Raw genomic sequence first — 25,682 nt, forward strand, 5'->3', positions numbered from 1 at the left:
ATTGTCACACTGTGATTTACCCAGACAGCTTAGGGCTTACCACTCAAATATACCCCCACCGCTAAAGACCCCACCCTCTGCACCCCCCGGCACAGTACCATTCAAAAGGCCACTGTTTCAAAGGCAATTGTCCCCGATCAGAGGGGGCGGGGGGAGTAATACCTGTTTATGACTGACAGGCCCTGGGACAGTTGGCGACAGTGTGATTAGTGCCCTGGCGAACGAAGGCCCTCTGATGTGGCTGTGTGTGATATCCCCGGCTATTAGGGCCTCCGGTCGCTTCTAAATACCCCCTTTAGGTCCGATTGGTACCTCCACCTCCCAGCACTGCTTTGAACACAGGGTCAATGAAGAGTGGAGGGGATGGGGGAATGGAAGAGGGGATGGGGGAAAAAGGAAAGCCCTGAGAGAGAGAGGACCAGGGCACCTGAGGGTTCACACATAGTATGTGGTGGCATTCACTTCCTCAAATCAAATTAACTTGGAGAACTTCGATCCCAACTTAAAAGAGAGCAATATTTTCCCGAAACTCTCGCATCTAACAATATTATATACTGTATGAAGAATAATAAATAAATGTTGGTTGTTAAGAGCCATATTGGCTTTGAAATTTAAGGACAGATTCCAGGAGCCGTTCTTTAAAGAGAGAAGACCATCTGAAGACAGAAAACCTCTATTGAGTAGGCTTATTAATACATGGACCCAATGAGCACATTGAGCAGGATCAGTGTATTGTGGGGGTACAATATGGCCCTCTGTATCTCTCCCATTACCTTTCATGCAATAACGCCATAGGCACAGCTCAGTTCACAAAAAGAGCAATCCTGTTTGTGTCAGCTGACCTAGATTTAATGAGAAGATCTACTGTATGTCTCTATTTTCCCTTTGGGGGAAAATAGGGGGTGTACTTAGTACCAAACCCTGAGTGCGAGTCTCCGGGAGTGTCTGTTGACCTTTTCATGTGTTCCAGAGACACAGGCCTGAGCAGGGAGACAAATGCTGTTGAACACCACACTGTCAATCCGATGAATCCAATGAATTATTGGGAATTTGGTATTGTTGTCGACCCCCCCTGGACAGCCCACCTCATTGGTTCATTACCCGTGGTAAACATGCTTTTCCCCCTGCCAGTCTGCAGCTAGCCCTGGTAAATACCATAGGCCAGATTCCTCCACAGACAGACTCGTACATCTCTTTGCACTCTAGGCATCTGTCTGACAGGCTACAGTCAGTAGGATGAAGCCATGCCTCTTTTTGCCATACTTACCCTAGAGCTGTGACGGTCATGGAATTTTGAATGACGTAATTGGTCAGCTAAATGACTGCGGCCAATGTTATAACTGTTCTAATACCAACAACAAATAGTGTTTTAAGATGCACATTTTCTCCTCTTCTCCGCTCCGCTCCTGACTACATGTGCTGCTGCTGCAGAGAGGGGGGCATTGCCTAGGCAACTAAAGTATTGTTTGCTACAACACCTTGCTTGTTTCTGCAACAAAGGTTCATCAGGTTCTAGAGTCCATGTTACAGCAGAAACAGACTCAACTACACGAATGCCCGGCTGTCCCGTTTTCAGTCTGCTGTGCTTTTTTACTGATTGGTTCTCCTCTGTGTCTTTCTCACCCAAACACCCACATGGACAGCCACACACAGTTCACAAGCCTCACCTGGTTGAATCTAGGGCCTACTTGTTTCCTTTACCTCAGACTGGTGGACGCAGGCTGAAGGGCAAAGTTGTTGTATTTGACTGTGTTTACTACATTACCTATGCCGTCTGGCCTCTCTGCTCCTGGTAACCTGTCACTTCCCATTATTCAGCTCCATTGCACAGCTTGCGCTGCACTTAGGCACAGTATTTGGAATACTGCAGCTGCATACAGATCGAAGTGATGTCTCCTCGGCCTCATTGCTGCACATTAATGAATGTATACTGTGGGAATCAAACAGTCGGTCACAATTATGAGATTTAAATATATAGACATTAAATCAATTAGGTCAACTTACATGTAAAACTAATTTTAAACTGTTCTTTCTCACCGTCTGCCCCAAAGCACTTGTTTTACCTGTAGGCAATAACATGTACATAATTAACACATTCATACAACCAATTTAAATATTATTACTCATTTTAAATAGAGGGTTTACCATTGCTACCCGAAAGGCCGGTATTAAGTAGTTTCATCTTACAGTCAAAAGTGAATCTATGCAGCCGGCTGTACACTCATATCCCCCTTGGACCCGTTCGTAAATATAACATTGTCCATTCAGCTGTAAAGGTTTAATTCAGCTGTAAAATCAGCTGTAAACCCATTTAATGGCAAAAAGGTGAAAAAACAGTGGAAATAGGCATACTTTCTTTATTATGTTTAAAATTAATTGTTATCATCATGCACTTGAGTGCACAATGGTCAACGTGTTCTTTAGCCTACCAGTCTTGACCACAATACTCACAGACGACATCACTGCCGGGTGCAGGCGGTTCCGGAAGGCCAGGGATTGCTAAAGTATGATATGGCGCCCTCAAGTGGGAATTATGGAGAAAGAAGTTGCCTTTTCTCCGCAACCTTTTCCATCCATCCTGTCGTGTGCACGGTCGGGCCTTTCCATCTGCTCTTGCGTGCCTTTATGCGCACGTGACATAATTGGAGGCAGAGGACTCAGACAGAACATTCTTTCAATCGATGTGAACCGTAGTCGTCCGTTCAAAAATGTCGGACAGAACGCCTCGAGCCGACAACCCGAACTCTGTGGTTTGTAACATATGCGGTATTGCTTACACTTTACCAGGTAAATTCTTTGTAATAATTATAATTTGCCAGTCCACATATTGTCATTCATGTTGTTTAAAGTTTTAGCTATATCGAGCTAACGTTACCTGTCAAATTGCACACCTGTTAGCTAGCTTCGGGCCACGTTGTGTCTACCAAAAGTTATACGGTCCATTTTCTTAAGTAAACAGGCGAACTGTGTTTATACAGTAACGTTATATCGTAGTTAATAATACATTTTGTTGACTTGAAGAAGCTTATCAAGAGTTTGGTCCGGACACATCATCTCATTCTGCCTATAGACTTCCACAGTGCCAATACGTCTGGACTGGACCGGACCATTATGGCCAGAGAGGAAGTATCTTCCGTTAACGTTAACTCTAATTATGGCATAGGAACATGTTTTGTTGTTGCAGGTTTAGGCACCCATTTCCCCCAATCTAAAAATGCACAAAACGTTGTAAAATACATTTTAATGCCATTAATCTTTTCAGAGGACGAAATCGTTGGCAACCTTCCCAATGTCCTCCTATGTTCCCACATCTTCTGCACTACCTGTCTGCGCTCACTGGAGTTTAACAATGTCATTCTGTGCCCTGAATGCAAGGTACAGTACAGTACTAGCACCTGAAGTCAGCTATACAACAAACACTACATGAAACTGATGGTCACATACATATTTCAAAAGGGGTAAGGCTGTAAATGTAATGCTGAATGTATACACTTCCCTGTATATGTATAGTCCCTATATTGTCAACATTTTCACATTTTACAGTAATATAAATCAAATCCAATTATAATTGTCACATGCGGTGAACACAACAGGTGTAGTAGACATTACAGGGAAATGCTTACTTACAAGCCCTTAACCAACTATGCAGTTTTAAGAAAATACCTTTTTAAAAAAGTAAGAGATAAGAATAACATATTTAAAGAGCAGCAGTAAAATAACAATAGCGGGGCTATATACTGGGGGTACCGGTGTCGAGGTAATTGAGGTAATATGTACATGTAGGTGGAGTTATTAAAGTGACTATACATAGATAACAGAGTAGCAGCAGTGTAGAAGTGGGGGGGGGGGGGGGGGGGACAAATAGTCTGGGAAGCCATTTGATTAGACTTTCAGGAGACTTATGGCTTTGGGGTAGAAGCTGTTTAGAAGCCTCTTGGACCGAGACTTGGCGCTCTGGTACCGACATACAAGACCACTGATAATCTCTCTCGATCTGGGGCTCCACGGAAGATCTCACCCCGTGGTGTCAAAATTATCACAAGAACCACACAGGGGGGACCTAGTGAATGACCTGCAGAGAGCTGGGACCAAAGTAACAAAGCATACCGTCAGTAACACACTACGCCGCCAGGGACTCAAATCCTGCAGTGCCAGACGTGTCCCCCTGCTTAAGCCAGTACATGTCCAGGCCCGTCTGAAGTTTGCTAGAGAGCATTTGGATGACCCAGAAGAAGATTGGGAGAATGTCTTATGGTCAGATGAAACCAAAATATAACTTTTTTGGTAAAAACTCAACTCGTCGTGTTTGGAGGACAAAGAATGCTGAGTTGCATCCAAAGAACACCATACCTACTGTGAAGCATGGGGGTGGAAACATCATGCTTTGGGGCTGTTTTTCTGCAAAGGGACCGGGACGACTGTTCCGTGTAAAGGAAGGAAAGAATGAATGGGGCCATGTATCGTGAGATTTTGAGTGAAAACCCCCTTCCATCAGCAAGGGCATTGAAGATGAAACGTGGCTGGGTCTTTCAGCATGACAATGATCCCAAACACACTGCCCGGGCAACGAAGGAGTGGCTTCGTAAGAAGAATTTCAAGGTCTTGGAGTGGCCTAGCCAGTCTCCAGATCTCAACCCCATAGAAAATCTTTGGAGGGAGTTGAAAGTCCGTGTTGCCCAGCAACAGCCCCAAAACATCACTGCTCTAGAGGAGATCTGCATGGAGGAATGGTCCAAAATACCAGAAACAGTGTGTGAAAACCTTGTGAAGACTTACAGAAAACGTTTGACCTCTGTCATTGCCAACAAAGGGTATATTACAAAGTATTGAGACCAAATACTTATTTTCCACCATAATTTGCAAATAAATAAATTAAAATTCCTACAATGTGATTTTCTGGATTTTTTTCCCCTCATTTTGTCTGTCATAGTTGAAGTGTACCTATGATGAAAATTACAGGCCTCTCATCTTTTTAAGAGGGAGAACTTGCACAATTGGTGGCTTACTAAATACTTTTTTGCCCCACTGTACCTGTCAGCTAGGGCTGGGCGACATATATATATATATATATATATATATATCTCGTGTGACAATAGAAAAACGTCTATCGTTTCATATTATGCTCTGTTGTTTATTTTGTTGTGTCGCAAATCACTCTACGGCAATATTTTTAGTCAATTGGATGACGCTTTGTGTTGCAAATTTCTTTCCACATGTGAACGCAAACAAACATGGAGGAGAGTGAACGTGGCATGGAGACACAGAGCTCGTACCTAAAAGAGGGGCTACTTTGTTTGCATGGACATGGTTTGGGTATGAAAAGTCTGGCACAGACCAGAAAACTGTCCTCTGCAAAATATGCTGCAGGCCGTTCCTGACAACAGAATCAAACACCACTAACCTCTTTTACCACCTACGCAAGAATCATGTGAAACTGTACGGAGAGAGTCTACAGATGAGACCCAAAAAAGTACAGTCGAGTGCTCAAAACAAACCCCCCCCCCAAACTCGTGGCAAGAGGCTTTTGCCCGCGGCACACCATTTATGGCAAAGAATCACGAAGATGGAAGGAGAACAGCTGCTGTTACAATTTACATCTGCAAAGACATGGCCCCAATTTACACGGTTGAGAAACGGGGGTTTCGTGAGTTGGTGCAAACTCTCGACCCAAGGTACCAAATGCAAATTGATATGTGACACGTATTAATGCCAAAATAACATGCAAAACAGGCAAGCCCCCAAAATATATATATTTTAGGCCTATATTTATTTTGTTTGCAACTTTAGTTGAAATGTTTTCTATTTACCCTTTTTAGATTTTATACATTAATATTGTTTTGTTATATGCTTAATTGAAACATTTGCGCAAAGGTTCTAAATAAAAGGAGAAATAATCAAATATGAGTAAGTACCTTTTTATTTGTTGAGTATAATTCAAAGAGAAATAGGCCTTTTACACGTGGTCATTTTATATAAAGTAGTTATTCATTGAATTTACAGAAAATGTGCTATCATATGTATCGTTATCGGGATATGAGATTTTGGCCATATCGCCCAGCCCTACTGTCAGCAATGGGCGCGGCTGATATAGCCGAATCCACTAATTTGAAGGGGTGCCCACATACTTTTGTGCCAGTTCATACTACTTACCAGCAGGCTAATTAGCTGCAGTGTGAATAAGTAGTGTAGTTGTATGAAATGCAGTGGGTGTTCCTGCAGGTTGAGTCCACTCTTCCTGAAGGAGGGGTGGAGGGACTGCAGGTGGACAGCAGAATCATTGGCCTCATCTACACAGCCAAAATGAACAAAATGAAAAGGTATATAACAGTTTATTTCACATACTTATAAATACACACATGCCAGCCACTATGATTCACTTTGGCAGTTTACAGTGCAGAAACTAAATTGCTGTCCAGTTGACCTTACACACATATTAAGAGCATAATTATAAATAGAAAACATTTCAATATTATTTCCCCCTATTCTAATTTTTCTTTTCAGTGTCCATTTAGCAGCTAACTCTGAGCGAACACTACCATTCTCCTCAGACCATTATGGGTCCTTCAGTTTGGAATCACAGAGATTCTGTCTCATATCTCAATGATGAACAAACACTCCAAACTAGAAATATAATGCGTTTGGAAAGTATTCAGACATCTACACTTTTTCCACATTTTGTTACATTAGACTTATTCTAAAATGGAGAAAATGTATATATTTTTTCCTCATCATTCTACGCACAATACCCCACAATTAAATTTTTGAAAATGTATAAAAAAAATAATAAACATCTTTATTTACATAGTGCCTTCGTAAAGTATTCATACCCTTTGACTTTTTCCCCTACAAATTACGTTACAGCCTTATTCTAAAATGGATTAAATTGTTTTTCCCCCCTCATCAATCTACACACAATAATCCATAATGATGAAGCAAAAACAGGTTTTTGAACATTTTGCTAATTCAAAATAAAAACTGATATCACATTTACATGAGTATTCCGACCCTTTACTCAGTACTTTGTTGAAGTACCTTTGGCTTGGTTTTGCACTGTCAACTGTGGGACCTTATATAGACAGGTGTGTGTCTTTCCAAATTTTCCAATGAATTTAATTTACCACAGGTGTTCTCCAATCAAGTTGTAGAAACATCTCAAGGATGATCAATGGAAACAGGATGCACCTGAGCTCAATTTCGAGTCTCATAGCAAAGGGTCTGAATACTTATATAAATAAGGTATTTCTGTTTTTAATAAATTAGCAAATATTTCGTAAAACCTGTTTTTGCTGAAGAGGTTTTGTGTGTAGATTAATGAGAAAGAAAAAACAATTTAATCCATTTTAGAATAAGGCTCTAACGTAACAAAATGTGGAAAAGGTCAAGGGAACTGAATACTTTCCAAATGCACTTTATGTAATCGTTCTTATTCTGTAGACAACCTTTATTTTTGTTTATTAAAACTCTGGTAGAGACAGACCGAGGCATCACAGAGTCAAATCCTCGTCTTCACCTCTTGAGGAGGACACAAAACAGGTATGGTTTAACGTTAATATAAGAGTGCTTGGCCTGTCTGATCAGTAATATCCAAGCTCCTGGAGTCGGTCAGCCAAACAGAGATGCAGGGCATTATTTAAAGAATGCTGCAGAAATGGAAGAATTTCTGTTGTTTCTATATAGTAGGCAATATATGTATTCTGTTCTAGGGTCCAGATGTAGAGAAAGCACTGAAAGCAGTAGAAGAGGCTCTGTCTCAGGCCTCTGAGAACATGGCCAATCTGGACAACATCCATCAGGTGAGTGACTAAAGTACTGTCCCAGATCTCCTGTCCTTCCATGATCCAATAATACTATGGCCTGACAGATTAAGCCTCGTCCTGGACTGAAAAAAGCACATTAAATGGAGAATATACATTGTGCATGCTTTGTAGTCCAGGACTAGGCTAAATCTGTGTCTGGGAAATCAGCCCTGTTTGAAAGCAAGATGTTACCTGTAGCATACCTGCTGTGTGCTTGGCTCTGCAGACTCTGGTGAAAGGCTTGATGGTGCAAGTGAAGAGAGAGAAGGCCAGACTGCTGATGGAGATAGATGAGGCTATGGACAGGGCCTTCACCATCCTCAATAGAAGGTACACTACTCTACAAACACCTCATACCTTCTTCTCACTAATGGGCTAGTGTGTTATGTATTTGTAGCTTCTGCTACTTATTGTGTGTATTGCGCTTGGCTGTAATGCTTTTTATCAGGGCTGATCAAATGGACGTATACAGTAAGTGGACCCCATTATTTTTCTTGTTTCATGGGGTGAGGTGTAATTCCTACATTGTCAGGAAGGGGGCACTGGTGGCTGAGCTGACCAACATGGAGCAGCACTTCCCGTCCAGCAGGAGGGAACTGGGCCGTGTGGAGGAGAGGATGAGGGCCCTGGACACAGCCATGCAGAAGGCCAAGCAGGTCGGACAGCACCCCTCCCTGGAGAGCTACTGTGACCTGGAGCAGGTACATACATACATACACACACACACACACACACACTAAACTGCACCTTCTGGATGTAGAGTGGCACTTCAAGGAATACGGGGTGTGTTTGTGTGTTGAACAGTTGTTGGAGACCCTGCAGGCTTCTGTGGATGTACAGTCGTTTGACCTGAAGTGTCTGTCTCTGGGCTCTGGACTGAGGTGAGTCAATAAAGTTGACCTGCATTACAATTTGAAACCCTGTAGCTATGTGGCCTGACTTGAGTTCTGCTACTGTAGTTTGAACTCACATCTGAACCATGGCGTGCATGTATGTGTGTGTGTTAGCTGCATAGCACAGCAGGATGCTCTGGGCAGGAGTCTGAAGGCGTGTCTGAAGATCAACATTGGGAACGCCAAGATGTACGTACTGTAATTGACTTCAGATAGAAAAATATATGTATCTTTGTTTACATGGTTTAACTGACTTTTGAACTCCCCCCTCAGTCTGACAGATGAGCTGATCCACAGAGACAGAGAGAGGCCCCAGGAGCAGGCTGGGCCCAATAGGAAGGCCCCCCTGCTCCCACACTCCATTAGCACCAGAGAGCCCAGCCGCCCCCAGCAGCAGCAGGTGAGCCAAACGATGACGAGGCCTCCCCCATCCAGCACCAGAGAGCATGTTCCACCTCACCAGGAGCAGGAAAGCCTGAGGATGACTAGGCATACCTGGGGCCCCTCTCCCATCCCTGGCCCTCGGCCCTTACCCAACTCCAGCCCTATCTCAGACTCCGGACCCAACGTCATCATAGAGGAGATTATAGAGGAGAATGAACAAGAAGGGAAGGACGAAGTCAGTTTGAAATCCTGCCATCAAGTCACCACAGCCTCATCCAAAACCACTGCAGCAGGGTTCTCAGTTGGAGGTTAGTGACAATGTCACAGCAACATTTAGAGCGCACGTCAGTGCATGTCTGCTGAGGTAAACCGCATCCCCATTACCCATAGGATAATAATGGTGTTTCTTGGTTTCTGCTTGTAGTTGTCCCAGCTCACCTGTCTGAGCTGCAGCAGGCCAGTGAGAGACAGAGAGCCCAGAGGAGCAGCAAGAAGAACCAGGAGGACCTCCCACTTGTCAGTCAGGGGAAAGGTAGAAGAGACAGACACACATTTCACATAATAACATGCACAACAGTTATGGTCACATAATCTATAACTTGATGAATAGAGACACATAGAAACTGTGAGTGTGTTCAGTGTTCCAGGAGTGGGTGATGGTGACCCATGTGGTGAACCCTAACCACTTCTACATCCGCCACGTGGCAGAGCAGAAGGCCTGTATTCTGCTGTCCAAGAAGATCAACTCCCTCTGCTCTGGAGAGAGAGGACTGTTCACAGCCAGCGAGATACTGGAGACTGGTGAGATCACTGTGTGTGTGTGTGTGTGTGATACCTTACTGTGGGTATGTCCCTCTCTCTAGGCTTTATGGTGTTTGTGAAATGAAAGCAGTGCGATGTTGCCACTCTGACTATTGCGCGTGAGTGTCTCCGTCAGGCTCCACAGTGTTTGTGAAGTGGAAGGAGGGGATGTGGTGTCGGGCCACCCTGACAGAACTGTTCCAGAGAGGTCACCTGGACCCGGTCCGCAGCTGTCCTGTTCCTGAACTTCACCGTGTCAGAGTCTACTTCCAAGACTATGGTTTCTGCAAGGGAATAGCCCTGCAGAGGTACAGATGCACACGCACACACGTGAAAAACCTAGTAGGCATAAAAGGGGACAGAACATTGATTTGTTTTTTCAGTCACCCAGGTCTGTCTTTCTCTTACACCTCTACTTCCCCATTCCCAGTGAGGAGGCGGGTCCAGACCTGTTCATCAGGGACATGAATGAGCGTCTGAGAAGAGTGGACGTGGCCGGCCAATCAGAAATGAGCCGCTGGCTCCCTCAGGCTATCAAGTGTTCCCTCAAGGACATTGTGCCTGCAGACCTGGTAAGTTGATGACATCGTGCCTGCGGACCTTGTAAGGAGCATACATTTGCATATTGTCCATATTCTGACATGACATTTGTGTATGTCGCCATCTATCTTTTTCTTCAAGTGATGGGCTTTTGTATAAGTGACTAGGATGAGTTTAGATTTTTTTTCTTTACCTGCATCCCCCTCCTTTTCCTCTCTTCTCTCCCAGACTAAAGGCTGGAGTGCGGAGGCCCAGGATGAGTTTCGCCGCGTGGTGGGCTCAGCCTCAGTAGAGATGCAGGTGTTTGGTCAGGAGAGAGGTGCTCTGCTGGTGGACCTGAAGAAAGGCCCCATGGACAGCGGTTCCAGCAACATGCCCATGTCCCTCCGAGAGTACCTGGTCTTCCTCGAGCTCGCCAGGTACATACATACTCAGGGTTCGTATGGTCATGAAAATCCTGGAAAAGACATGGAATTTTTTGAATGGTGTTTTCCAGGCCTGGAAAGGTTTTGGAAAATGATCAAATCTGAAAAGTTGTGGAAAAAGTCATTTTTCTGTTCATGTAATTTGTTTTTAAATATTTTATCAATCAAATTAAAATCCACATATCAGCCAGGATCGGAATGACACTTTTGCACAGCTGTGTTTACACGCATCACCTGCATTTGTGAGAAAAGAGTGGGCTGTTGCTCAAGGAGAGCGAGACAGTCGAACATTGCAGCAGCAGGTAGGCCTAACCGGAAGGTTGCAAGTTCAAACCCCCGAGCTGAAAAGGTACAAATCTGTCGTTCTGCCCCTGAACAGGCAGTTAATCCACTGTTCCTAGGCCGTCATTGAAAATAAGAATTTGTTCTTAACTGACTTGCCTGGTTAAATAAAGGTAAAAAATAAAATAAAAATGTTATACCTCGGGTGGGTCTAATGCTGATTGGTTAAAATCGCATTCCAGCCGGTGTCTATTACATAAGTTACCACCGGCTAAATCTATGACGTTAAAATGCGTATTTACTCTGTTCCATCTGACTGGGCAACCTGCTGTCTCGTCAGCCCAGCCAAGCAATTTATCAACTCGATCTCCACTGTAAAAAGCATCTAGACATTATCTCACATTTCTTTTAGACTAACATTTAGTTTTCAACGGCAGAGATTGGTATAAACCTTGTCTGTCTCCGACATTTGCAACATTGTTTCAATATTCAAATTTGATCTCCAGCTGTTCCATAGTAATGAACGTGACGAGACCGGCAGGCAGCGTTTCTCAGCCAGTCAAAATCATGAATCAGCTGGCATAATTTTTCTGGGTATATACAAAGAAATGTCAATTGAAAAAAAGGTCAAACTAAACGAAGTGCAACGAGTTTGCAGTCTTTTCAGTTTGAAGGGATTGTGTTAGCTGAGTTGTTGGCTAGCTCCTCTGAACAACAGTGTTCTGCCGAGTGAGCACATTTTCTATGCCAACCGAAATCGCGCCTTATTAGCTCATTGTTATGGATGTATCCAAATAAATGTCACTAGAAAACAGCTTAAACAAATGCAACTACTTTGCTGTTATTTTGGCTGTACTTTTTTATGTGACTGTAAATTAGCTGTAGTTGGCTAGCTTGCAAGCAAGGGATAAGAACATTGCCAGCTTGAATTGCAATCGTTTCATTCATCCATAGATGCAGAACAAAAAGACTGAATGACTGGGTCGCGTCTCTGGCAACTGAACCGATCGAACGAATGACCAGCCTGCTTGGTTAGCAACCTTAGATTTGTGTTGGGACTATATCTTGTGGAAGGATGAATTAGTATGAATAAATTCATAAAATGTTTTTTTTTATGGAAATATGTCAATGATTATTGTAATATGTTGTTAACACGTTGTATAAAAGTGATAATGCCCTCGAAGCCGGTGTTTGCAGGATATATTGGCACGGTTTACTTTTTCTCAAGGTTAACAACACCCGTGCCGACTTCTTGGGCATTATCACTTAAATAGAGAACAGACTAATAACTTTGTAGCCAATTCAAAACATATCTTGTGCCCTTTAGTTAACTGTTAAGCTATTGTTAGCTTGTATTCATGTTTTCGTCATGTCCAAAACACTTGCGAATAAGCCCATACAAAGTTGATTTACTTTTTTTTGAACGACTCAGATTAGTTTAAAATGAATATTCTTTTTTACGAAACGAACAATACATTTCACCATTGTATTAGTTGGGATTTGGTTCAAATGCAGTGAATCAAAATAAGAATTTGTGAATCGTGAACAGTAATTTTAGAAAAAAGGATTAGATGTAGCCTTTCTTTTGGATTAAGTGGCTTCAACTTGTTTTGGTGATACTTATAGTTTATTTGGGCATCCAATGTATGGGACATTGCAACTCAATAGATGCTAGTCAGCCTGCAACGTAATCACTTCGAAGGTAACTAAAATAAATTAGAAAAGGTACATTTCCTGAAGAAAATGTGTGGGCTTGCTTCAGCTGAATAAAAATAATTGTAGCCTATCAAAGCCATTTGATCTTTTGATATATAAAATTAGCAAATTATTTAAAAAAGCATAAAATGTATTTGGTTGTAATGTTGCAATATTATACATCAAGGGTGGTCAATCATCCTCCAGGAGAGCTAATGAGTGGGTAGGCTTTTATTCCAGTCCCCCTCAAACAAACCACATTTTAGAAATTAGCTGCTGAACTGTCTCTGTGTTTGAGCAGGGCTTGATCAAAAGCCTGCACACCCAGTAGCTCTCCAGACTGACCTCTTGTTTTGTACAGTTGCCTAACAGGTATTCTACTTTGTGGTGGGGTTAAGTGCTTTGCACAACGACAGGAGTTGGTACATGGGATCAGAGAGCAGCCTCCCAGGGTCGATATCACATTACATACTGTTTTATATGTACACACAGACGGCACCAATTATTGGTCATGGAAATTTGGTTAAAAGTCATGAAAAAGTCTTAATTCCATTTGTCAAAATGTGTATGAACCCTGCATACTGTACATATCCAGTGTTTCCCTTATGAGTTTTGCGGAAGGCTGCATCAGTTTCTTCCTTGTTGCCATGGATAATCAGTAGTAATGTTTGTTCCGTTCTGTTGCTGTAGGTTTTACTCTCCCGTGGCGTGGAATGCCAAGACTGTGCCATGTGGCAGGAGGCCTCTCCAGTTCTACCTTCCTGTCTTCCCTCGTACCAATATAGAGCTCAACGCTGTGGTGTCCCACATAAACACACCCTCACACTTCTACATCCAACTGGTAGGTCACACACAAACACACACACACGAAAGCATTATCAGCTGATATTCCAGTGCCCTCTCTAACTCTTCCCCCTCGCTGATTAAACGCAGGTTGACAACATGGAGTTCCTGCTGCTGACAGCCAAGCTGCAGGAGTGTTACAGCTATGACTGCCCCAGCAGGGGGACCAGAGGAGAGGACCAGGACTTGGAGGTCTACTGTCCTGTCCTGGATCAGGCCTGTGTGGCACGCTTTGACGACAAGGTCTGGTGCAGGGCCCATGTCATCGGTCAGTACACTGTCTGTGCGTGGGTACACTTAGGGCAGTTGCGGTGACCGAATTACCGCCACACCGGCAGTCATGAGTCACATAGGCCTACATGAATGCTCTCTGTAGGCCTACATGAATGGCGCTGATGTATAAGGCAGAATAATCAACTGGCTAATGAATGGCTTGGTACTCAGTGCCCTGTTGTCAGTCTAATCTGAATGATGAGGATAAATGGTGATGGGAGTTAAGAGGTCCCGTTCCAAAATGGACCCGGGGCTTTCCCAGGCGGACAAAATATGCACAGTACACTTTTTAACATAGAGACCCGGTCAGGTTTACAACCTTGCATGAGAAAATTCCATTTGTTTTGGTACTTTATTAACCGGAGTGGAGGAAAGGAGAGGGAGAGCAACAGAACGAGCATGGCACTAGGGAGAAGGGGCCTGCGGTGTGTGTGTGCGCAGTGAGTGACACAAGAGCAGGCACAGAAAGAGAGAGCGACTGCACGCAATGTTAACTCACGCTAGCAGACTTCTTGCTTGTTATTTCTCATCATATCTGATTAAATAGTACCCGTCTTGACTGCGTCAAACTGAGAGAAGCTAGCTCGGTAGGTTAATTGAGGCTAGTCTACATAACGTTACTGCGCTTCTTTCTTCCTTCAGTGTGTGTGTGCGTACTGTTACAAATAACAACTCCGTTCAGATTATTAAGGAGCAGCCTACCTGTTTGTTTTTGGTCTTTGAGACCGTGAGACTAGCAGTCATTGGCATGACGGTTACCAACTGACAAAATGTAATGACCGCCACAGCACCAAGGTATGCTCATTGAGGTCACAATGTGTTTTTACGGTATTGTCCCCTTAGATCAGTGGTTCTCAAACCTCTCCTGGGGGCCCACAACCGTTCCATGTATTTTATCTATTCTAGAACTACCACATCCTGATTTCAAATAGTCAACTAAGTGAAATCTGGTGAGCTAGTTCAGGGTTACAACAAAATTGTCAAATGTCTGGAGATTCCGAGGAGAGGTTTGAGAACCACTCCCTTAGATAATAAATTATATGCAAACTCCAAAAATGTATGGAAAAGAGTCTACCTAAAGATTAAAATGTTATCGTGTGTAGGTATTCCCGGGGGCAGGAAGGTGGAAGTCCAGTTTGTAGACTTTGGCAACAACAAGATTCTGTCAGTCAACGACCTGAGGAAGATCAAGGATGAGTTCTTTGCCCTCCCAGCCATGGTGAGGTCACACTACACAAGAGTATGTTGGATGGAGAATAAATAAGGCTGACTGTATCCATATACCATCCCAGCATTAACTGCTAGGGTTGGTAGACTGGGCAGGGCACTCCTATTATTCAACTGCCTCTGACAATTACCCCCCCCCCAGGCCATCCAGTGCTACCTGGCTGATGTGATTCCTTTGGAAGAGGGTGAGACGTGGAGCAAAGCGTGTATAGAGAAGTTCAAGAGTCTTGCTGACCAGAGACTTGTGACCGCTGTGGCCACAGGTAAGACGGGTAGAACTGGAGTGTTCTCCTTTCACACGGCACTGTTTTGGCATCCTACGACAACCGTGTGACTTTTCTGTAGTTGATTGATTTGTGTGTGTCTTCTGAACCCCCAGAGGCTGGTCGAAGGGGCAGGGGTCTGCCAGTCAGGCTGTTTGAGACCAGTGATTCCAGCGAGCCGTTAGCAAACATTGAAGATCTACTGGTCAACGATCAACTGGCCTGCTTCAAGAAGGGGTGAGTGTGTGTCTGTCATCTCACAGCAGGATACTTCCTGGGTAAAATCAATAACTAATCATATTTAGACTTTTTGATACCTGCACACACACATGTGGGTATGGTTCCAAAAAGGAGATGTTTTGTTTTACCCCATCTCCCTCTTCCTTAGCATCAAATCTAAGGACACCCAGGCCCAGGTGGTAGACACCACAGTGTGGGACCCCCCACTCGAGGGTCTTCTGGGTGAGTCTGAGCCAGCCCCTACCTCCCTGGGCCAGGAGACCCCAGAGCAGGACCAAGAGATCCAGCCCTACCTGATGCTGCCGGCCAACCTGAAAGACCTGAGGGTCAGGTTGACCCACGTGGTCTCACCCGGGAGCTTTTACGTCCAGCTTCTACAGATGGACACCCAGCTCAAGAGGTGATGGAGAGGAGGGCAAGGAGGGACAGACGATGGCTTACTGAAGCCTCGCCAAATCCAGCAGAGAATCTTGGGCTGTGTTCACACAGGAATCTTGTAACTGTAGAGTGGATGTGTGACTTTAGAATGAGACGCTGATGAGAGGTCTGTGTCATTTAGTTATCGCTCTCTCTCTCCCTTTCCCTCTTGCTCTCGCCCCCTCTCTTTCAGGGTGTATGAGTTGTTGAAGCAGGAGTATGCCCTTACAGAGCCCCAGGAGATAGAGTGGAAGGCAGACATGTACTGTGCTGCTTACAATAATGGGGTCTGGGAGAGGGGCCAGCTCTGCTCTCCTGTTTCCCTCAGCTTCATTGCCGAGGTAACACACACACACACACACACACACACATCTATCCTTTACGAGTCACAAAAGTGGACTAGGAGTGGATTTCGAAGTAATAACATTGTAGCAGCTGATTGTAGCTGATTTGTCATAACTGTTTCATCAGTGACAGATGGATGGGTACATCCAGCTGTAACTGCAGTGTGGTGTTTTGTCTCCACATGGTGTTAGGTAGTACGCTGTGATTTTGGCAACAAGGTGAAACTCCATGTGAACAACCTGAGACCACTGCTGCCCAGTCTGGTTGGCTGTCTGGTGCTGGAGTGTTCCATCAGTGAAATCAGGTAAACACACACACAAATGCAGGTATACGAAGGGCTGACTTCAAACACTGATCCCTGGCAAAATGTCCTGAATTAGTAGGCCTTTCACAAAAATAGATTCTGACAGGTTTCCTCTGGGCATGAGCTATTTATCACACCTATCCTAATAGTGGAGGAAGGGGCATGCTATTCTCCTTAGACCTCATTTCAAATTTCTCACTCTTTCTCCCTCTCTCGCTCCATTTCTTTCTCTCTCCCTCTCAGACCTGCAGGCGGTCGTTCCACCTGGACAGCCACGGCGTGTGACTTCATCTCCTACTACCTGACAGGAGCCATGGCCATCATGACCATCAAGGTGACGCCACATCACACATCACACTTTTCCTAGCCCTACCACTTCCCCTAGTCCCTACCCCTTTCCCACACTTATGTGAACTCCAAGCAAAGAGGGGTGGGGGTGGAGATGAAGCCTAGTCTCTGATGCCTCACTGTTTTGTGTTGTGGCATATTTGACCATCCATGTTTTTATAAATAAACTTAAGTGAGTAGGTGTGTCCAAACTTTTGACTGGTACTGTGTGTGTGTGTGTGTGTGTGTGTGTGTGTGTGTGTGTGTGTGTGTGTGTGTGTGTGTGTATAGATATAGTGGCAGACCAGGGGGTTGGGTCAAAACGTTTACACAGATCAAACACGGACAGAGTAGGTTTAGCTTAGTTTCAAAGGTGTTTATTAAAACAATAGTTCAAAAAGAAAAGAATACGTCTCCCCCATGAGACTCACGGGATACCGTCTTCTTGGCTCCGGGTCTTGCTGTATCCTGTGGGAATCAAAAACTGAACTCACTCCTGTTACCTCTGCAACTATACGGGAGTCCTTTCTTCCCCCTCTCTCTCCCCTGTGTGCTGCCCTTCTGGAAGCTTTATGGGACTCGTTCAGCTGGTGAGCAATCAACTCCCAATCAGCCCCAATTAGTCCTGGCCAGAGAGCCCGTCGAGACCTGGCACGTCCAGCAGATGGAGGCATCACCTCGTGATGTATACTCTCTGTCACCAGGCCTCGACGAGTCTTCCCCTGGTGGCTGACCTGTTGTATGTGTGATATATACATACACACAGTACTAGTCAAAAGTTTAGACACCTACTCATTCAAGTTTATTTAATTGTTTAAAACAATTTTCTACATTGTAGAATAATAGTGAATCAAATCAAATGCATTTGTCACATGCGCCGAATACCTTAGAGTGAAATGCTTACTTTACAAGCCCTTAACTTTTTTTGGATAGGGAGCAGCATTTTCACTTTTGGATGAATAGCGTGCCCAGAGTAAACTGCCTCCTACTCAATCCCAGTCCTAGATGTCAACCGTCTTGAGAACGTAGTTCCAGGCTTCTACTGTGAAGTGGGACCGGATGAGAGCTCTTTGAGTCAGTGGTCTGGCAGAGAGCCACGCGCATTTCACATGAGAGCGACCTGTGTTCCATTGCTTTTCTACAGACAATGGAATTCTCTGGTTGGAACATTTATGATAAAATCATCCTAAAGATTAATTCTATACTTAGTTTGACAAGTTTCTTCGACCTGTAATATAACTTTTTGAACTTTTCGTCTGACTGGACCTGATTTGTTTACCAAACGCCCTGACAAAAGAAGCTATTTGGACATAAATTATGGACATTATCGAACAAAACAAACAAGCGGAGGAAGGGAAGTGTGGAACCTGCTGGCAGAGAGGTAGAGGGGCAATGTGCTGGAGAAGGATGTGGAGCCACGTCCTCCAAAATTCTGACCAAAAAGGCCACCAGGACCTCAGCTCGACATGACATCAAAATACAGCCCCATGCAACTTTTTCAATTGTTTTTCACCCCGGCAGTTGTTGATTCCCCGGCGTGTAATACTAACAAGTATGGGGCTAGGAAGCAAGCAGGAAAGAAAGAGGCATGGAAGCCCATTTCCATGTCAGACCTTTTCTGCTACTTTTCACTGGTAATTTACATGGGGCTGGTGAAGTTAAAAACCCTAAAGGATTACTGGAAAACATCCCCACTCTATCACCTGCCCCCCCCCAACTGTCATGTCCTCTACAAGGTTTTTAAATATCTCACGGGCGCTTCACATCAGTGACCCAGAAGTTGATGAGGAGAATGACAGGAGGAGAGGCACCGCAAGGTTTGACAGGCTCTGCAAAGTCAAACCTCTCTACCCCAGCTTGGTTGAGGCCTGCAAGATACATTTTCAGCCCGCCCAGAACTTGTCCATAGATGAGAAGATGGTAGCCTCAAAGACCAGAATTGGCCTAAAACAATACATGCGTAACAAACCAACTAAGTGGGGTTACAAGCTGTTTGTTTTGGCTGATTCTGTGTGTGCATACACATGCAATTTTTTTGTCTATGAGGGGAAGAACACGTGTGCAACTGGTAAAGGACTTAGTTATGACTCTGTAATGGAGTTATTGGTTTTTCAACTGTTGGGGAAGGGCTACAAACTCTTTGTGGACAACTTCTACACAAGCCCTACCCTGTTTGCAGACCTGAGAAAGCTGGAGGTGTGGGCATGTGGCACCATTCGGAACAACAGAGTGGGCTTTCCGAAGACCAAGGTAAATGACATGCCTAAGCGGGCTGAGCGGGGGACCATGCGATGGATCCGTGAAGACGGCCTGCTGTTTGTGAAGTGGATGGACACCAGAGAGGTGGTGATGTGCTCCACTATCCACAAGTCCTTCAGTGGCGATCACGTCGTCAGGCGTGTGAAGGACGCTACTGGGCATGGACCACCAAAAATGTCCCCATTCCTGCAGTCATCAAGGACTACAACAAGAGCATCGGCGGTGTGGACCTGTCAGACGCACTTATAGGGTACTACAATGTTCTACATAAGACAAAGAAATGGTACAAGACATTGTTTTACCATTTCATTGACATTGTTGTGGTGAATTCCTTCATCCTCCAGAAGGAAATGGCCAAGAGCTGTGGACAGCCCCCCATCTCACAGCTAGCCTTCAGGGAGCTGCTCATCCAGGAGCTTGCTGGCTACAGCAAGTCCACTGCATCATATTCTGCCGCCTCTACCTCTGCCAGCTCCAGTGGTGTTCATATGCCACAGTTCATTACTGCAGGCATGACTGTGCCTCAGGGCCAAAAGGGTAAAGCATGGAGGAGTTGTTGTGTTCTTTGTCACATGAAATCCCCCATCACCTGCACCAGTTGTTCAGTTTGCCTCTGCTTTACAACAGAAAGAGACTGCAATGGGACATGGCACAGGCAGCAAAAGATTGTGTAGAGGGCTTCCTAACCGTCTACCCCTGTTTTTTGTTTCTAATATTTTTTAAAGATTTTTAGATATTTTTTTGTGTGTTAGAATTGCTTTTTGATATGTTGTATATAGTTATTTGCACTGTTGTATATAGTTATAGGTCATTTCATCAATTCGGCCACTTGGGTACATTTGGGCAACTTGTGTGGGACACCTGGGTGACTTCATGCTAAATGTCATGTAGCTCACCCATTCCTGAAGTTATCAGTCTGAAACTTTGCACACCTACCGTTGCCCTCTTGTGTTATCCATCAAAATTATCACCAGCATCCTATCTGACTGTGTGGCTATTCTAGTACATGTGAAAGATGATGCTACAACAATAAAAAAACAGAAAACGTATGCTCTTTTCTTCCACCATATCTACTGTGTTATATTCTCCTACATTCAATTAGCATTTCCACAAACTTCAGAATGTTTCCATTCAAATGATACCAAGAATATGCATATCCTTGCCTCTGGGGCTGAGCTACAGGCAGTTAGATTAGGGTATGTCTTCAGGCGGGAATTGAGAACAAAGGGATACAGCCATAACACCTCTTGAAACTCCCCATCCCGGATCCGGGATTGTGACTAAGCCTCGGGCTCATTAGCATAACGCAACGTTAACGATTTCTGAAAATCGCAAATAAAATTAAAATAATGCGTTTGCTCTCAAGCTTAGCCTTTTCTTAACAACACTGTCATCTCAGATTTTCAAAATATGCTTTTGAACCATAGAAATTGACTAATTTGTGTAAGAGTATGCAAAGCTAGCATAGCATTTTGTGTAGCATGTAGCACGCAACATTTTCACAAAAGCCAGATAACCAAATAAATAAAATCATTTACCTTTGAAGAGCTTCTGATGTTTTCAATGAGGAGACTCCCAGCCACATACCAAATGCGCAGTGTTTCCTGAAAGCGTCTGTGTGTAGGAGAAATCGTTCCGTTTTCTACATTGCGCCTGGCTACCGAAACGAACCGAAAATGCAGTCACCTACAACGTGAAACTTTTTCCGGATTAACTACATAATATCGACCGAAACATGGCAAACGTTGTTTGGAATCAATCCTCAAGGTGTTTTTTCACATATCTCTTCATTGACATGCAGTTCTTGGAAGCTTGCTTCTCTCTCTCTGCCCCATGGAAAAATACTGGCAGGTGACTTTTGCGCACCAATTTCGGCGCAGGACACCGGGCGGACACGTGGTAAATGTGGTCTCTTATGGTCAATCTTCCAACGATCTGCCTACAAATACGTCACAATGCTGCAGACACCTTGGGGAAACGACAGAAAGGGCAGACTCATTCCTCTTGCGTTCACAGCCATATAAGGAGATCATGAAAGACAGAGCCTCAAAAATCCTTGTCATTTCCTGGATGCCAAGTCATCTTGGTTTTGCCTGAAGCTCACGTTAAAGGGCACGCACAGAGAAGATATTTGTATTTCTGGACACGTCAGAGTGTTTTCTTTCGAACAGTAGCAATTATATGCATAGTCGAGCATCTTTTTGTGACAAAATATCTTGTTTAAAACGGGAACGTTTTTCTTCCAAAAATGAAATAGCGCCACCATAAGTGTAAGAGGTTAAGGAGAAGTGTATCTAAAGATCCATGCATAACACTTGAATTTTCATCAACATTTATAATGAGTATTTCTGTGAATTCATGTGGCTCTGCACAATCATTGCATGTTTTAGAACTACTGAACGTAACGCGCCAATGTAAAATGAGATTTTAAAAAATATATAAATATGCACTTTATCGAACAAAACACATGTATTGTGTAACATGAAGTCCTATGAGTGTCATCTGATGAAGATCATCAAAGGTTAGTGATTAATTTTATCTCTATTTGTGCTTTTTGTGACTCCTCTCTGGCTGGAAAAATGGCTGGGTTTTTCTGTGGCTTGGTGGTGACCTAACAAAATAATTTGTGGAGCTTTCGCTGTAAAGCATTTTTGAAATCAGACACTGTGGCTGGATTAATGAGAATTGTATCTTTTAAAATGGTGCCTAATACTTGTATGTTTGATAAATTTGATTTATGAGATTTCTGTTGATTTGTATTTGACGCCTTGCAATTTCATTGGCTGTTGGCAAGGGGTTCCGCTAGCGGAACGGGGTTAAACAGTCCTAGACAGGTTGTAGATATGGTAGATTCTTCAAAGTAGTCACCCTTTTCCTTGATGACAGCTTTTCACACACTTGGCGATCTTTCAACCAGCTTCACCTGGGGTGCTTTTCCCACAGTCTTGAAGGAGTTCCCACATATGCTGAGCATTTTTGGGCTGCTTTTCCTTCACTCTGCGGATCAACTCATCCCAAACCATTTCAATTTGGTTGATGTCGAGTGATTGTGGAGGCCAGGTCATCTGATGCAGCACTCCATCACTCTCCTTCTTGCTCCGATAGCCATTACACATCCTGGAGGTGTTTTGGGTCATTGTCCTGTTGAAAAACAAATGATAGTCCCACAAAGCGTAAACCAATTGGGATGGTGTATCGCTGCAGAATGCTGTGGTAGCCATGCCTTGAATTCTAAATAAATCACAGACCGTGTCACCAGCAAAGCCCCATCACACCTCTTCGTCCATGCTTCACGGTGGGAACCACACATGCGGAGGTCATCCGTTCACCTACTCTGTGTCTCACAAAGACATGGCGGTTGGAACCAAAAATCGCAAATTTGGACAAGATTTCCTCCAGTCTTAATGTCCATTGCTTGTGTTTCTTGGCCCAAGCAAGTCTCTTCCTCTTATTGGTGTCCTTTTAGAATTGGTTTCTTTGCAGCAATTCGAACATGAAGGCCTGATTCATGCAGTCTCCTCTGAACAGTTGATGTTGAGATATGTCTGTTACGTGAACTCTGTTAAGCATTTATTTGGGCTGCAATTTCTTAGGCTGGTAACTCTAATGAAGTTATCCTCTGCAGCAGTTATCCTCTGGGTCTTCCGTTCCTGTGGAGGTCCTCATGAGAGCCAGTTTCATCATAATGCTTGAGGGTTTTTGCAACTGCACTTAACTTTCAAAGTTCTTGAAATTCTCCACATTGGCTGACCTTCATGTCTTAAAGTGATGATAGACTGGTTTCTCTTTGCTTATTTCAGTTCTTCTTGTCATAATATGGACTTGGTCTTTTAGCCCTATTTGGTATCTTCTGTATACCAGCCCTACCTTGTCACAACACAACTAATTGGCTCAAATGCATTAAGATGGAAATACATTCCACAAATGTACTTTTAACAAGGCACACCTGTTAATTGAAATGCATTTCAGGTGACTACATCATGAAGCTGGTTGAGAGAATGCAAGAGTGTGCAAAGGGTGGCTACTTTGAAGAATCTGAAATTATGTCTTCACTATTATTCTACAACGTAAAAAATAGTACAAATAAAAAACCCTGAATGAGTAGGTGTGTCCAAACTTTTGACTGGTACTATATATATATATATATATATATATATATAATTTTATTGGACCAATAAACACAAATTGAACAGATGCATCCTTTTATCCCCCTATACTTATTGAAACACCTCCCTCCCCTTAACAACAAAAGCAGCATACATACAAAAATACATTAATACATCAATTGGAAATTATATATAAATAAAAAATATCACTAGATACCCTCCATTCTCTCCCACAAACTCATATCCCCTGTTGGCCAACATTCTTACTCCTGATCAATAGAAGGCAATTGTTCAAAAAAGGAAATTAAAGGCTGCCAGAACAACCTTTCTAATTGTCGAAAACAGATCTTTTAACCAGGCTAATACTGTGTGAGGTTTGGAGGATTTCCAATTAAGCAAGATCTCCCTGCGTGCTATAAGGGAAGCAAACACTACAATGCCTTCTTTACTTTTAGTGAGACTAGGCAACAAAGATGTAACTCCAAATATAGCTATTAGAGGATAAGGCTGCAGGTCGGAGTGATTTGAACATCATTCATGTGTCTGGGAGGAATTTACTCTTTGGTGTAGTGAATTCTGTGCAAGACCTTGAACTGAATTAGACTTACCCGAGCACATGATATGGAGTTAACCCTAAGAAGGGAGTCCTCCCACATGTCATCTGAAAATTAGAGCGAACAAAGTTAGACTTGAAAATAGGGAAAAAGATTAGCTACACGATCATTAAAATTGGCTAACTTCCCATATAAAAATACATCTTTGAAACATACCAAACCTCCCTGTTGCCGCAAAACAAAAGCCTGGTTGAGTTTGGATGGTTAAAATAAGTGCTTGTTACAAATGGGGCTTAGAGGAGAAGGGGCAAAAAGTCTAAAATGTTGACAAAATTGTCTCCAGATCCTCAAAGTAGAGAGCGCATTGGGGTTTCCAGTGTACTTTGAAGGACAGTGGGACACAAGTAAGAGCAGAAAGGGAGGATGATTGGCAGGTGTGTGCTTCTAATGAGCACCAGTTGTTACTTGGAGCATTACAACCAGACCACAATCTTTTGAATATTGGCTTTCCAATAGTAAAGCAGTAAATTTGGATGTGCCAATCCTCCATCTTGTCTCCTTTGAAGTATTGTTCTACATGTCTTAGGTAATTTGCCAGCCCAGATAAAATGACTGAGCCTATCCAACTTGGTAAAAAATGATTTTGGCAGAAAGATCAGAAGACATTGGAAAAAGGTATAGAAACCGAGGTAAAATGTTAATTTTAACAGATTGGATCTGCTAGCTAAGGACAGAGGCCGACTATCCCAGCGTTGTAAGTCTGTTTTAACTCGACTGACTGGACTTGTGAAGTTAGTTTTATGGAGGGTAGCCAAAGGTGTTATATTCAAACCTAAATAGTAAAAACCAGAGGGCGACAGATGGAAAGGCAGGGCTCCAGGGTGAATTTGCTTGGCAGCGGGGTTGATCTGAAAACATTCACTTTTCTGAATGTTCAATTTGTAACCTGAGAGTGATCCAAATGTGTTTAAAATAGGCAGTATGTTATAGACAGGATTTGTGATATATAATAGTAGATCATCTGAATACTGTGATACTTTGTTCTTCACCAGCTCAGTGGAGACCATCCATGGTTTTACTTGAATCTCTCTTTATACCAGCCTTTTCCTCTTCTCTGCAGGAGAACACAGAGCAGCGTCCGGTGCCGGTCTCTCTGTACTGCTCCAACCGGGCCGGGCAAGACGTCAGCATCGCAGACTTCCTGGTTAGTGAGGGCCTCGCTCTGAAAGAGAGGAAGCCACAGTGAGTAACAGAACTGTGTGTGGATATATGTTTCACAGTTGAGTATAATGTGTTTCCTAGGACCCATGTCTTTCTGCTGGCTCTACGTATCTGCCCTCTTTGACCCTATGTTCTGTGCTACAGAGCGTCCCCCATGCCTAAACTAGAGGAGTTATCAGACTCTGACTCCAAGTTCAAGGGCCTTCAAAACAGGACACCTAACACAGAAAATCAGCCCCCCACCCCCTCCTCTGACTGGTCAGTCTCTCCCCGACCCGTCTCCACTGCCCCTATGCCGCCCAAACCGGCCCCCGTACTAACCCCTCCCCAGAGAAGGTGAAGACACAGGCCTACTGCCCCCCTGAGCTGCCCCACTGTGGACGCACTCTGATGACCATCTCTGCCATCGGAGAGGATGGCCTCATCTACGCCATGACGCACCACGCAGGTACTCTCCTTCATACACTGAGTTATACACAATTTGACA

The 25,682-nt window shown here is 43.7% G+C and overlaps 1 protein-coding gene across 1 annotated transcript in view; it reads left to right on the forward strand.

The window, feature by feature from the left end:
- The first annotated feature begins 2,597 nt into the window (after positions 1-2,597).
- The window catches only part of rnf17 (ring finger protein 17), a 33,042-nt gene continuing 9,957 nt past the window's right edge, over positions 2,598-25,682 (forward strand). Inside the window, 27 exon segments of the mRNA XM_064944738.1 lie at positions 2,598-2,787; positions 3,263-3,375; positions 6,220-6,317; positions 7,476-7,533; positions 7,704-7,793; positions 8,023-8,126; positions 8,329-8,497; positions 8,601-8,677; positions 8,804-8,878; positions 8,963-9,381; positions 9,498-9,589; positions 9,721-9,874; positions 10,011-10,182; positions 10,305-10,446; positions 10,643-10,833; positions 13,507-13,657; positions 13,750-13,927; positions 15,036-15,151; positions 15,302-15,422; positions 15,539-15,659; positions 15,811-16,062; positions 16,273-16,420; positions 16,616-16,728; positions 16,972-17,062; positions 25,095-25,216; positions 25,340-25,500; positions 25,503-25,643. Of these exon segments, the coding sequence (XP_064800810.1) occupies positions 2,709-2,787; positions 3,263-3,375; positions 6,220-6,317; positions 7,476-7,533; positions 7,704-7,793; positions 8,023-8,126; positions 8,329-8,497; positions 8,601-8,677; positions 8,804-8,878; positions 8,963-9,381; positions 9,498-9,589; positions 9,721-9,874; positions 10,011-10,182; positions 10,305-10,446; positions 10,643-10,833; positions 13,507-13,657; positions 13,750-13,927; positions 15,036-15,151; positions 15,302-15,422; positions 15,539-15,659; positions 15,811-16,062; positions 16,273-16,420; positions 16,616-16,728; positions 16,972-17,062; positions 25,095-25,216; positions 25,340-25,500; positions 25,503-25,643 (3,748 nt within the window). The 5' untranslated portion in view covers positions 2,598-2,708.

This window comes from Oncorhynchus masou, chromosome 29, assembly GCF_036934945.1.
Source record: "Oncorhynchus masou masou isolate Uvic2021 chromosome 29, UVic_Omas_1.1, whole genome shotgun sequence".
Lineage (NCBI taxonomy): Eukaryota > Metazoa > Chordata > Actinopteri > Salmoniformes > Salmonidae > Oncorhynchus > Oncorhynchus masou.